At 35.7% G+C, this 13049-nt stretch overlaps 3 protein-coding genes and 1 pseudogene across 8 annotated transcripts; 2 read left to right on the top strand and 2 right to left on the bottom strand.

Moving 5' to 3' along the window:
* Nucleotides 1–447: 447 nt before the first annotated feature.
* On the top strand, nt 448–2149 carry LOC107958779 (stress-response A/B barrel domain-containing protein UP3). 4 transcript variants are annotated; one of them, XM_016894647.2, is made up of 2 exons: nt 448–731; nt 1180–2149. In XM_016894647.2, the coding sequence occupies exon 2, from the start codon at nt 1236–1238 to the stop codon at nt 2001–2003; it is 768 nt and encodes a 255-aa protein (XP_016750136.1). In that variant the 5' UTR covers nt 448–731; nt 1180–1235; the 3' UTR covers nt 2004–2149. The 4 variants fall into 4 exon arrangements, with proteins under 4 accessions (XP_016750136.1, XP_016750135.1, XP_016750138.1 ...); XM_016894646.2 differs by having other exon boundaries at nt 453–721; nt 1334–2149; XM_016894649.2 differs by having other exon boundaries at nt 581–731; nt 1334–2149.
* Nucleotides 2150–3609: 1460 nt separating this feature from the next.
* On the top strand, nt 3610–5785 carry LOC107958781 (cytochrome P450 72A15-like; annotated as a pseudogene).
* Nucleotides 5695–8003, bottom strand: LOC107958782 (uncharacterized). Its single transcript, XM_041112878.1, has 10 exons — nt 7688–8003; nt 7545–7600; nt 7367–7423; nt 7205–7244; nt 6939–7010; nt 6768–6820; nt 6570–6630; nt 6331–6416; nt 6013–6249; nt 5695–5900 (listed from the first exon to the last, which is right to left on the bottom strand). The coding sequence occupies exons 7-10, from the start codon at nt 6595–6597 to the stop codon at nt 5751–5753; spliced, it is 501 nt and encodes a 166-aa protein (XP_040968812.1). The 5' UTR covers nt 6598–6630; nt 6768–6820; nt 6939–7010; nt 7205–7244; nt 7367–7423; nt 7545–7600; nt 7688–8003; the 3' UTR covers nt 5695–5750.
* A 1910-nt stretch (nt 8004–9913) lies between these two features.
* LOC107958784 (growth-regulating factor 1) lies at nt 9914–12022 on the bottom strand. Of its 3 annotated transcripts, XM_041112879.1 has the most exons (5): nt 11727–11989; nt 11368–11593; nt 10806–11265; nt 10232–10704; nt 9914–10142 (listed from the first exon to the last, which is right to left on the bottom strand). In XM_041112879.1, the coding sequence occupies exons 2-5, from the start codon at nt 11552–11554 to the stop codon at nt 10135–10137; spliced, it is 1128 nt and encodes a 375-aa protein (XP_040968813.1). In that variant the 5' UTR covers nt 11555–11593; nt 11727–11989; the 3' UTR covers nt 9914–10134. The 3 variants fall into 3 exon arrangements, with proteins under 3 accessions (XP_040968813.1, XP_016750142.2, XP_016750143.2); XM_016894653.2 differs by having other exon boundaries at nt 11368–12022; XM_016894654.2 differs by having other exon boundaries at nt 10232–10695; nt 11368–12016.
* Between the last annotated feature and the right edge of the window lie 1027 nt (nt 12023–13049).

Below are 13049 nucleotides of genomic sequence, written 5' to 3' on the forward strand. Positions count from 1 at the left end.
AAGTTACTAATAAAAAGGAGACAACGAGGAAGTGGACCAAGTCAATCCAAATGTGGTCCATATAAATTTCGGGTCCCACGATACATGATCTGTAATCACTATTGTGTTTGCATGAACATCATGATATTTCTACGGCAAAGTTCATTTTTCTTGTTTACGCCGCCAACAGTGTCATTTTGCCATTTATATAAACTATAATAAGTTAAGCTTCATTTATGTTTGTTTCAAAGTGTCGTATAAAGGGCAATATTCTAAATTTTAAACCCAAAATATGACAATTATTTAAAAAGATCTGCATGAAATAATGACACCACATCATTTGTATATTTTTTTAATAGTTTAATATCATATTAATATTTTTATCTTAAAAAAATAAAATAAAATTCTTAAAATTAAGAATAAAAACTATTAAAAATATATATGTGTTCGTGTTTGATAAAATCCTTTATCTTCATCCAACAACAAAACATGCAGAATAAATTGATTTTTTGCAAAGAAGTTGGGTATAGAAATCATGATCCAGAACAGTAAGTATCGTATTCAGCTCCTAAAGCCCAGTCATGTGCCGGCCCACGGAATGTGTTGCTGCTGCACACGCACTCTTCACCTTCTTTGGTCAACAAAACAGAGAACCCCAATCATCTCCTATTGTCCAAATTCGCTGTTATTTCAGTTCCAATTCCACCACAAAGTTTGGTAAAGCCGCAATAGTTGCTCTCAGGTCAATCAGTGTTAGTCGACTAGCCCATCTCCTTTATTTTTCTCTCAAGCTGTATATCTGTTTATTATTTCCCGCTTTCTATTTGCTCTTTAGAGCTTTCTCATTGATTAAATGGATAAAGGGGACTCGTAAGGATTTTATTTTGCTTGTATCCGTTGGGATTTTTGATTATTACTCTCTGCTTATTACGCATTTACAAAAAATGGTTTTGAGCTTCGTTGGTTCATTTTTGTTTTATTGATTGGTTGATATTATATTATGTTATGGTATAGGTAGTTCTCTCAAAGGGTGCTTATCACTTATTAATTTGATAGACTGATGTTAAAATTGGTTTTAGATTCTAACAATTTTGAAAGGGTTTGGTTGGATTTTGGAGTTGTTGAAATTGTGCTTGATTTTAAGTTTTGAGCTATATCTATTATGGCAATTTTTATCACAATATGATGTCAAATTTGCAGGTGGGTTTGATGTTTTATTAATCTTACTCCAGCTATTAGTCTGCTAGTTGATTTTGATGCTGTGTTTGAAAGCTCGCCCTCTCTTTTCCTCACCATTTCCCCTCAGTTTTTCTTCTTTCAATCACCTGAAAAAATCCTTCACTTTATTCACCAGAACCTCTAAATCCTCGACCGTCATGTCCATCATTGAGCATGTGGTTCTTTTCAAGGTCAAAGGTGAGACAGAACAGGAAAAGGTCAACGCGATGCTTAATAACCTCAATAGTTTGGTCTCTCTGGATCCTGTCCTGCACCTCACTGCTGGTCCCGTCCATCGTATCAAATCTCCTATCTTGAATTTCTCCCATATGCTCCATAGCCGGTACAAGTCTAAAGAAGATTTGAACACATATTCCGCCCATCCCGAACACCAGCGTGTTGTCAAGGAAAACGTCATCCCCATCTGTGATGATATAATGGCTGTTGATTGGGTTGCCGATAATGATCCCACCCCGCTGTCCCCGCCCCCTGGTTCTGCCTTCAAAGTAACCTTCTTGAAACTCAAAGAGAGTGTTAGCAATGAAGTGCAAGGTGGGATTCTAGGGGAAATTAAAGGGGTGAAGGAGGGGATCTCTGGTATTCAACAGATGACTTGCGGAGAGAATTTCTCACCTGCAAGAGCAAAGGGCTTTTCACTTGCCTCGGTCGCTGTTTTTGGTGGAGTTGGAGAAATGGAGGCAGCAGTGGGAAATGAAGAGTATGTGAACCTACAGAAGCAAAAGGTTAGGGACAATGTGGATGGTGTCATTGTTGTTGATTATGTGGTGCCAGCTTCTTCACCATAGATTATTAACTAAAAGAAAGATCTTGGTTCTTGAATGATGGAAGCTTTGGATCAATATTTAAACATTGAATAATATTTGTGAGGCAGATTGAACTTGGAAGCAAGCTTTAGCTTTGTGTATCTTGAATGCATCATCTTTTATTTTGACCCTTTGGTTTTAGATTATAGCATGCAAATATTGGTTTTCCCCCCTCGTTTTGGATAAACTGCGAATAATAAATATGATATCTGAAAAACTAAATCAAAATATTATTTGAATTCTTGATACTTGAATCTGCAAAAAGTGAGTTGAAGTTGTCTGAAATCTAATTTCGTAATATATATATTGCCTCTCTATTTTTAGGTGAACTTTTTAATTATAAAATCCAAGAATATCTCCTGTCACATTCTCTACCTTGATATTTACCGAGAAAAGCTGCATTTTTCGGGTCAAGCTCTCATCCATTATGTTTTTATTGGTGAAAGTATCTGTCAAAACCCATTATAGGATTAAATCTCTACTATTAAATATATCAATTTAATTTCTATATTATTAAAAGAAATCAAATAAAGTTAAATTGTAATAAAGTTAATATTTGCAGATAAAAAATGACTTGAAAATTGTTTTTTCATTTGTTATTCCGCTCCATACAAAAGAGTTCATTTGTAGAACCATAAAAATGATTTTAAATTATTATTTATGTTTACAGTAAATGACATTTTTAAATAGTAAATTAACTTTGTTAATGGATTTATTTATTTATTAATAGTATAGAGACTAAATTAATCCATTTAACAATGGAGGTGCTAATTTGATCCTATTCCTATGATAGATGAACTTAGTAAGTACATTCAATTATGTTTTATTTGTTAGTATTTAAAAAAAATTTAAGGAATAATATTTGGTACACTGCTCGTGAAGTTTTTAAACTCCATAAGTAAGGTAAGGGGCAGGGGCGAAGTCAAAAATTGTTTTTAGGGGGCCAAAATTAAATTATAACTTTTATAATAGTAAAAATATAATTTTTAATAGATTAAATCAAAATTTATTATTTTTAGGGGGTTAAAACGTAATTTTACTTTTACTAATTTAAAATTTTAAAAATTTTAAAAGAATAAAAAAAAATTATTTTAGGGTGGGTCGAGGCCCCTATCAGTCCTCCTAAATTTGCTCTTGGTAAGGGGTTAACAAATATCTTATAAGAATAGAAAAAAAAATGCATGATAATTTTTTAAAATTGCACTACAATAGAAAAAATGTTTTGCCTCTTGGACTATGTTTTGGAAGTTAGGACCCAATACAAGTTCAAATTCAAGTCTATTGAACGAGCCGTATCATCTTGGGCTATGGCCTAATGCTTGCTGCAATGCTGCTTGCTATGGCCTACACAACTTGGTCTCCACGCATCTAGCTTTGGAGCGTATTGTCGTTATCCAAAAGAGTTTCAAAAAAGCAAGCAAGCAAACAATATAAAAGTAATTAGACCTTTGACACTTGTGCTTTCTTTTTCTTCTACAAGAAATGAACTTTGAAGTCAAATAATCAATCAGATAATGCAACACATAAGCAGTATGTATATATATATAGCTGAAGTTTGGAGCATTTTAAAATAAATCATACAAGATTTCAACAAGTGTCTCATCAGATACTGAAATTCACTAAAAACATAGTATTTGGGCTAAATTTTTCTGTATGGATTGCTTTGTTTTAATAACCACTTCATTGGTCTTCTTCATCCTCCTTTATGGGGTTGCAAGAGTTTCCTATTCCATTTGGTTGAAACCCAAAAGCCAGGAAAGGCTATTAAAGCAGCAACGTATCGGTGGCAGAGCTTACAAACTACTGGTTGGGGACATGAAACAGTTCATAAAGCAGATAACTGAAGCTTGGTCTAAGCCTATTAATCTATGTCACCAAATTGTTCCACGTGTTGACCCTTTCACACTCGATAATGTCCAGAAATATGGTAGGCTATAAAGCTATTTCATCTTATTCTTTTGTTATGATAAAAGGTTTCCAAACATTTTGTTTTTCTTTTCCCTATTTTGAATGCAGGGAAGATATCATATTGTTGGACTGGAACAAGACCAAGGCTGATTATACAGGATCCAGAAATGATGAAGGAGGTGTTAGCCAATAAGCAAGGTCACTTCCAAAAGCCACCACTGAATCCACAAATTCTCATTCTATCTAGAGGAATCTCAACTCTTGAGGGAGAGCAGTGGTATAAACGCAGAAAGATGATCAACCCTGCCTTTCATCTCGAGAAACTCAAGGTTCCATCAATTACTTCAATATTCTTTTTGTTTGTTAAAAGGACCAAACAGGTTCCACTTATTCAGTTGGGGTTCTCATTGTTCCTTGAATTGTTCTTTCGGGGGATGGTTCCAATATTCTCAGTCACTTGTGGACAGATGATTGAGCAGTGGAAGGAAAGGGCTAGTTTGCAATCAAGTTGTGAGATTGATGTATGGCCTGAACTTCAAAAGCTTACTGCTGATGCTATTTCCAGGACAGCATTTGGAAGCAGCTATGAAGAAGGGAAGAAAATCTTTCAACTTCAAAAAGAGCTGATTTCATTGACTCTTGAAGCAATGCAATCACTCTACATTCCTGGCTTCAGGTGCATATTTCCCTTAACCCGATTCGACATGAAAGAAAAACACTCTTTCCTATCTTCGTACGTTGTTGGTTTGTTCTAATCTTGTTACTATGTACAGATTTATTCCTACAAAAAAGAATCAGAGGAGAAAGAAATTGAACAAAGAAATCACATCAATGCTAAGAAATGTTATCCAAAGGAAAGAGCACGCAATGAAGACGGGACAAGCGAGGGCCAATGACTTGCTAGGCATGCTCTTGCAGCATAATAATCAGTTTGCTGTTCTAGAAAACACAAATGGAGCAGAAGGAAAGATGACAATTGACGATGTAATAGAGGAATGCAAATAGTTCTACCTTGCTGGCCAAGAAACGGCTGCAAGCTTGCTAACATGGACGATAATAGTCTTAGTCTTAGCTCTGCACCCAGAGTGGCAAGAAAAGGCTAGAGAGGAAGTCTTACAGGTTTGCGGCAAGGAGCTCGAATTTGAAGCTATAAACCACCTAAAGATTGTAAGCAACGATATGAACTGCAAATCTCTAGTTTTTTTTTTCTTTAGATAAAATATTAAATGATGTAGAATTTCTTGCAGGTAACGATGATACTTTATGAAGTGTTGAGATTGTATCCACCTGTAATAGCTATATATCAACATACTAACAAAGAAGCCCAGATTAAAGAAATCTCTGTTCCAGCTGGAGTTGATCTAACGCTGCCCATCCTGCTCGTAAATCATGATCCTGGACTTTGGGGCGAAGATGCTGAAGAATTCAAGCCGGAGAGATTTTCCCAAGGAGTTTCAAAGGCATCGAAAGATCAACTGGCGTTTTTCGCATTCGGTTGGGGCCCGAGGACCTGTATTGGGCAAAATTTTGCTATGATTGAAGCTAAGGTCGCTTTGGCTAGGATTCTACAACACTTCTCATTCAAGCTATCACCTTCTTACTCTCATGCTTCATACACTGTTATGACTCTTCAACCACAGCATGGAGCACAAATAATCTTGCACCAAATCTAGATGGCAAGCTGAAGTTCCTAATCATATGGCCTATGGTGGATTTCCATTTCGAAGAAGAGAAAGAATTTATGTATGAGTGCTAAATAGACATTTTATTTTCTAAATTTCCTGTGTAAACCACTAATCAAATGTGAAGAAGCAGAAGCCATCAAAGATCAGTCAAATGATTGAAAACAGAATTAACATCTAGGGTTAAAATAGCTCGCTTGTCAATTTCCCCAACACCACAACAATGCTTCTTTCCAGTATTAACAGCTACAACATCTTGGGAAAACTCGCTATTGCAACCTGGTGTGACCTGTATCAAATCGACAATAGTTTATCATTAATTCATCATGTAATCTGAAACATATAACAAGTCAGACAAATCATCGTTGACAGCAAATATTATAAAATGTTAAGTTACTCACATCATAAAGGGTATCCCCCAACTTTAACTTGACAGCACCACTTCTATACACGAGCATTTTACCCATGAAACCTGCAGATAACTCTTCTATGCCACATGTCTTCTTTGCAGAACCTACACTCGCAGCCGGTTTTGAACGGCTATTGGTTTCATTCCCAGATATGTTTCCTGTTTGCTTTGTCATAGGTAATGTTGGTGGTAACTGAATAAAGAACATAGTTGCTTCTGAATTCTCCTCCTGGTAGCTCAACATCATCGAGTTTCAGCATGAAGAAACCAGGCACAATATAATATTTGATTCAGTAGTTATGATACTAACCATTAGACCAAGCTCTACTGCTGGCTCCACTGAATCTTCTTCGAAAGTTGCATTTGCTAAAGCAAACTCCTCCTCATCAAGAAACTCTACAGTCGTAAATTCAATAAAAAGCTACTCAAATTCAATAAGATATTAACCAGTTAGGTGAAGAACAATGCCTGGTTCGTTCCAAAAATGGGAATCTACTTGCAGTACTATAATGGCCTACACCAACAATGGTTTTTCAACTAATCACATACCAGGATTTCCTGAATATGGTCTCCTCATAGGAAGGGTTACAGGATAATAACTATAATAATCCTGCAGATACATCCAAACAAAGAAAACCCAATAAACCCAATATACCTTACATAAACTATCAATGGAAAATTAGAAAACCTGTAAACAGGTAAGGACAATTACGGTTTGCATTAATAATTCAAAGTTCACGTACATACCCATGGTTCTTTGTATTCTTTCTCCTCTCTCAAACCTGGAGTAGGAACACTACCTATTGAAACATCAACACACTAAGTATCAGACTGAAAGGAATCTCAATCACTAACGAGACAATTTTATATAAGGATAGTATCGTATTGATAGTTTCCGTGCTACTATACGGCTCGAACCTCTGGAAGCTCCAAATGTTTTTATTGAAGTTGACCCCGCTCCAAAACCAAATGCAACTTGTGAAGATGCAACTGCATATCAATAAAAAAAAGTGTATTAAGAACTCACATTGTGTTATAGAATGCATGTAATATTTCAAAATTTCAGTTATTTTAATACAGTTATTTAAGGTATCGGTTGCATCAGATTTTGCTTTTTTCCTCTTAAATGCATTGGTGCTATCACTCATGTCAATATAGTTTAGTTGAATTGATAAAGAATTAACCTTTCTTTTCAACTTTAGGCTTTGTCTTTGCAGAAATTTGCTGGGAGAAAAAGAAAGAAAAAGATCAGATAAGAAATAACATAACAAGGAAATCAATGGCAGATAAACATGAAGAAAAATGGAAATAAAAAAAAAAGAGAAAAAGAAAGGAAAAACAAGTACATTTAAACGCTGCAGCAAATCCCTGGCCTGAACAGCTCAGAGTCTTCGACGACTTCACTGAAACCCACGCAAAAAACAACCAAAAATAAAGTGGACATAAGCAGATTAAAAAAAGTAAATTTGAAAATGAAGAAAAAGGCGTCTTGCATTGCAATCCATGTACGGGATGATAATATACGTTTTAACCTCCAGCTTTGGTGCTCGGCGAGTAGGAGCTTTCGGTGCAAATCTAACCTGCAAAATAGAATAATATCCAAAAAAAAATTTACAAAATTTATCGACTGTTGAAGTTCAACCATAGATGATAATGATGGAACAAACCTTCCTGGAGGGAGCATTGGTTTTGTTAGTTTGTTGTTCCATTGAAGATGATCAAATTCAAAAGGTCTTCAAACAAAGAAAAAATATATAAAAACGATTACTTTGTGTGATGTTTTATGAATTGAATTGATATGAATATGAAGATGCGATTTGGTAGGGAAGAAAAACGGGCCAACTATAATAGTTGTAACGTGGAGCAAGTATACTACATATATAACTGAAATCTTAAGAACCAAAAAGTTAGGTCATCGTGTACTCCTACCGTTCTGTTCCATGTGTAAGCCAGTATAAAACCCTAAAAACCCTCAATATCAACCCCCGCCATCTATCTAACAGTTATTATCCTTTTTTAAAATATTTTTTTAGATAAAATTTTGCAAATTTAGCTTAATTTGCTTCAAAATTTTTAAAGAAAATATCAATTACTCCCTTGCTTTTTTTTCATATTTAATTAATAGATTTTTAATTGATATCTTATCTTAATTCAAGATTTGAGATGAAGCATTATGGTATGGAATTAATTCACATTTAATTAAAATTTTTTATTTCTCAATATATTAATCAATAATTAATAGTCAGACATTAAAAAAAAAAGAAAAAACAAAAATAGTATAATTGTTTTCCAAAGCCTCGCAGTTGTTAACAAACCAATGTAATGTCATTCAACCCATATCAAGGATCCAGATATTTTACAGAGGCAGTCATTCAATTTACAAGTGAAACGACAACGTTTCAAGAGTATTTCCATTTTAAAATATGGTAACTGACAAAAACCAAAAGAAACCATGAAAGAGTCTGAGGCAGAGTCAGAGAGTAAGATGGGTGTGTGTGGGTGTACGTGCATATAAATATGAGGAGGATTAAAACATAAAAGGTATAGCCTTCAGTTGAAAACTGACCACTGATGAAGTGATGTTAATGGGGTATAAGCCTTTATATGTAACCAAAGCAAAGCACCCACCCCCACTTATCTGACTCACCCACCCACCAGAACCTTCAGACCATTTTGCAGACTTACTCTTCTTTTCTGCCTTAAGCTTAATCCCTGACCCGACCTCACCTGCTCCTCTTTGCTCTTTTTTTTTTTTAACTCATTGACCAACCGGTTTTTTGTAACCCCATCGTGACTCATTACCAAATTCCTTTTATGACAATATTATTAACTTTCAACCCAAGTTTTTTTTTTGTTAGTACTGAGAAATGAGAAAACATAAGGTTATATAATTTGTGAGTGAAAAAAACCCATGTCTCCTCTAATGAAACATATAGTTTATGGACCAATCTAAGTCGCTTCAGTCTGCTTTTTTGTTAACAATGGTGAACCTTTTGTGTTCTTTAAGTTACTTTTGTTTTTTGGGTTTTAAATACAAATCAAAAAGTAGATACTGTGGGAAACTTTCGGTGATTATAGGTACATTACATACTGCTGTACTAAAGAAGACTTAGTACTGCAAGTAGTGCAGTGCAGGGGCAGTACATAAAAGAAAGAGATGGAAACCAAAAAAATAATAATAAATAAAAGGGCTTAGTGGAACACTAAAGATGAAGATGAACATGGTAAAAAAGTGGCTGGCCAAGCCTGCTTCCCTGAAACCAGATATATGCATGGAATGGAAGATGCTTCTTTTCTATGTTTTAATAGTGGAATGTTTTTTCTCAAAAGCCTATGCAGAGTGTGTGAGGAATCGTTTCAACAGGTGTTTTAAAAACTACAGTTCCTCAACTTAGGTGATAAGAAGAAAAAAAAAGCATAGTCCTTTTAAGGCCTTGTTCCATTTCTGTGATTATTGTGGACCATACCAATGATATTTTTAAAGAGATGATTTATCTTGTTTTAGCCAAAGATAATTTTTATTTTGTTGCATAATGAAGAACAAAGGGAAAAGATTAATTTTTGTTTTTGTTAATGGACCATATGGTTTGGTTTGGCTTGGCAGGGCTTGTGTGTTCAAAGAAAGAGGCATTGCCAAACGATCCCTACTCAATTAAGATGAACTGAGAAGCGACAAATTAGTAAATCCTGGGAATATAGGGCCAACGGGACCCAACTATTATTACAATAGGCAGTAGGTTGGTTGAGTAAGTGCCTGCTTGAAGTTAAAGCCAACATAAAAAAAAAAATCCTCACAACACACTGACCGGTTAGCTAGCTACCAGCATATCATGTTTGGATGAGTCATTCAGTCTCGAGAATAAATTTGCAGTAGGAAAAGAACATAAAACCAGTAAGAAGTCATTGGATCATTCATTAATAAGGGGAAAAAAGAAACACAACCCAATTTAACCATATTTAGCAAAAAGAGAACAGAAAACAAAAAACAATAAAACAAAAAGCCAAAGGAGAAGGAAGAAATAAATGAAAGACTAAACAGTCAGAATTCACAGAAAGAAGTGATCCCCACTACGTACATCTTTGGCCTCTAATGCAGAAACCTACCACTGGACATTCAACCATCTGCAATTGAAACAATAAGAAAAGATTTCAGGCCAAAAGATGAAACGAGTTAAATGCCTTAAATTATAGATGAAAAAAAAAAAGATTACCATTATGAGCTCTTGAATTGAAAATGGGGAAGTCATGTGAAGTGGAAGGGATGGATATAGAGAGTCTGGTTGTTGAAACTGATGAGCTGTTTGATGATTTATCATCCAAATCAAGCCATGAATCTCTATGTTTTGGTGGCCATTCATCAAAGAAACGATGGACTGTCTTTTGGGGTTCGCCTTTCTCCAATTCATCAGTCATTTCATATTTGATATAGGAATGTTCATCAGCATCCTGTTTGTTTTGTTTCGGGTTGTGATCAGTGAGGCTTTGAAGCTGCAAGTAAGAGTATTCACTCTGTAATCCAGAACAGTTCCTCTGCTTTGAGGAAGAGGAGCTCATTGTTAGTGGTGCAAGTTGCCATGAATCATCCACAGATGAACCTGAGAAACTCCTCATTGTACCGGAAGGTTCAGAGAAAAAAGCATGTTCATCTACTTCTTCTTTCAACCCATAAACATAACTGTTTCTCCTTCATAAAAAACAAAACTCATCAGCAAAATAATAATAGAAGTAAAAAAGAAAAACCAAGTACAATAAAATTTATTTTCAAGGTTTCATTTGTGATGGAACCTGTAATCCGTGTTAGTCTGGGAGTAAGAGCCAGAGCCGAGGAGAGAATGTGTGGTGTTTTCTTGAGGTGACAGGCCAACCCCTGGAGGTCTCGATGCATGGGGATACATAAAGGGGTGATTCGCCTGGGAATGATAACCATGGTAGCGAAGTTGGTGCTGCTGTTGGGATTCAGAAGACAAGGACATGGAAGAAAGAGAAGAAAAAGAAGGGGGGTGGTGTGTCTTGGTGATTGATGAGATGTTTTGAGTTGCTGTTGAAGGATTTGCCATTGTTGCATTACTAACTTCCACAGGCTTTCTTGAACGGTTTTTGCCTCTATGCATGTGTCTTTCACAGTACTTTGAATCTGGGTAGGCTTCTTTAGAGCATCTCCATTTCTTTCCATCAGTTCTTCTACACCTTCCAGGTTCTGGGTCCACTTTTCTCCCCAATCCCATCTGGAAACAGTTCCATCCAACTGCCAAAAAAACAATAAGAGGGCTTTCATTGTTAAAAATCCAAAATGGAAAACAACAAATGCAAAGTTAAAAAAGTAGGTCTAAGTTTGGGGTTTTTTTACTATGTTGAGGCTGGTAAGAGAAAAGCCTTGAAGAAAGTGAGGTATCCAAGCAGCTTCTCTTGATGGTGAAGAGTAGATCAGGTGGTATAGGGATGCCTGAGACCATGTACTTGAAGATTAGAGCTTGATGTTCAAGCTCTTGATACTGAGATGCAGTAAAAGGAAACCTGTTTCTTCCACTCATCATTCAAAAGAGATCCGATGAACAAATTTGTTGAAAATCAAGCTATATAAATAAGAAAAAGAAAAAAGAGAGGCAGTAGGTTATTCAAGTGAAAGAGAAACAAACATGAAGGAGAAAGATTGAAACAGGTTTGGTTTGTTTGTAAGTGTTTAAGTTTGGTGGGTTGGTTCATTACTTATCATTTAAGAAGCCTTGGTTGCCTGCCTGTTTGAATGCTGATGTAGACTGACTGTGTAATAGAGTAGGTATATTTATTTCAGGGACCATTTCACTGCAGAATCTTCTGTTCATGGATAAAACTAATGCTTCTGATTATAATGCTGCCATCTCCTCTCTCTCTCTCTTCACTCTGACACCTGACTCTTCAGGGAAGAGAACTGAGAAGAGAGCAGTGGCTCATATTATGACTGAACCTCTCTGGTCCTGCAGCTATGCTGCCCCTCAGTGGCAGCTCTTGTCTTTCTGACACCACTTCTGAAACCCATAAACTAAAGGTTAGTGGGACTTAAAAGACTGTAAAAAACAAAAGAGATAATAATTACTATTATTATTTTAACCTACATCAGTTGGTGTTGGTGTCTGAACCCAAATGCCTGCCCCCCTGCCCTTCTTCAGAATCTTGTACGGTTTTTGAGCTTTTACTGCTACTAAACTCTTTTACTTTTTCCCTGTTCCTTTACCCTCCGTATCCTCCACTTACTATACCATCTTTTTCCACCTTTGGGAAATAGGGAAGGTGCTTGCTTAACCAGCCTAGCTCATCTACCTTTTGTTTTTCTCAATGCTATATATATATATATCATTTCTGTATGTTTTTCTTCCCTCAATTCTCAAATGAGATGAACATGGGCTGGTTTGGATTGTCTCTTGTAAAAGTAGCTAAGTCTGCAATTCTGTATTAACCACCTCAGTTAAGCACTGTCTTTAACCCAAGGATTAATATTCTTTTAATCAAACACTAGTAATATAAAAAAAATACATATATCAGCTAAGCTAAGCTCTACAGTAGCTGGTTCATTATCATACTCCTATCTGTCTTATAATAATAACAAAGCTAGCTAAAATGAAGGGTCCAAAAGAAGTTAAAGTGGATGCAACTGTTTCCAACAGTTGTCAAATGAGTACTTGTTTATCCCTGTACTTCACGACTATTGTATTGTATTTGTATGGAAAGATATCAAAGCTGTTCATGTGAGGAGAAAGGGGCATTACAGAGGAAAGGGAGAGAGTTTTGACGTTTTTTTTAGAGGGATAATAGTTGGAGAAGAAACGACATTATCACATATTTTAAGATTGTATTAGTAGTACTCAATTAAACCCTTTGGGGGGGGGGGGGCTTGGCTTGCATTTAATTCCCAGGCACTGTTGTTGTATTATAAGATTGGCAGGTGTTGTACAAAGTAAGTAGAGGACTCTTTGGCACTGTTCAGAGCTGTCCTTATCTACCCTGCCAGCTTCAAACACATGCAAAGCAACCTTTTTTTTAAATATATATTTA

This window comes from Gossypium hirsutum, chromosome A05 (genome assembly GCF_007990345.1).
Source record: "Gossypium hirsutum isolate 1008001.06 chromosome A05, Gossypium_hirsutum_v2.1, whole genome shotgun sequence".
Classification (NCBI taxonomy): Eukaryota; Viridiplantae; Streptophyta; class Magnoliopsida; order Malvales; family Malvaceae; genus Gossypium; species Gossypium hirsutum.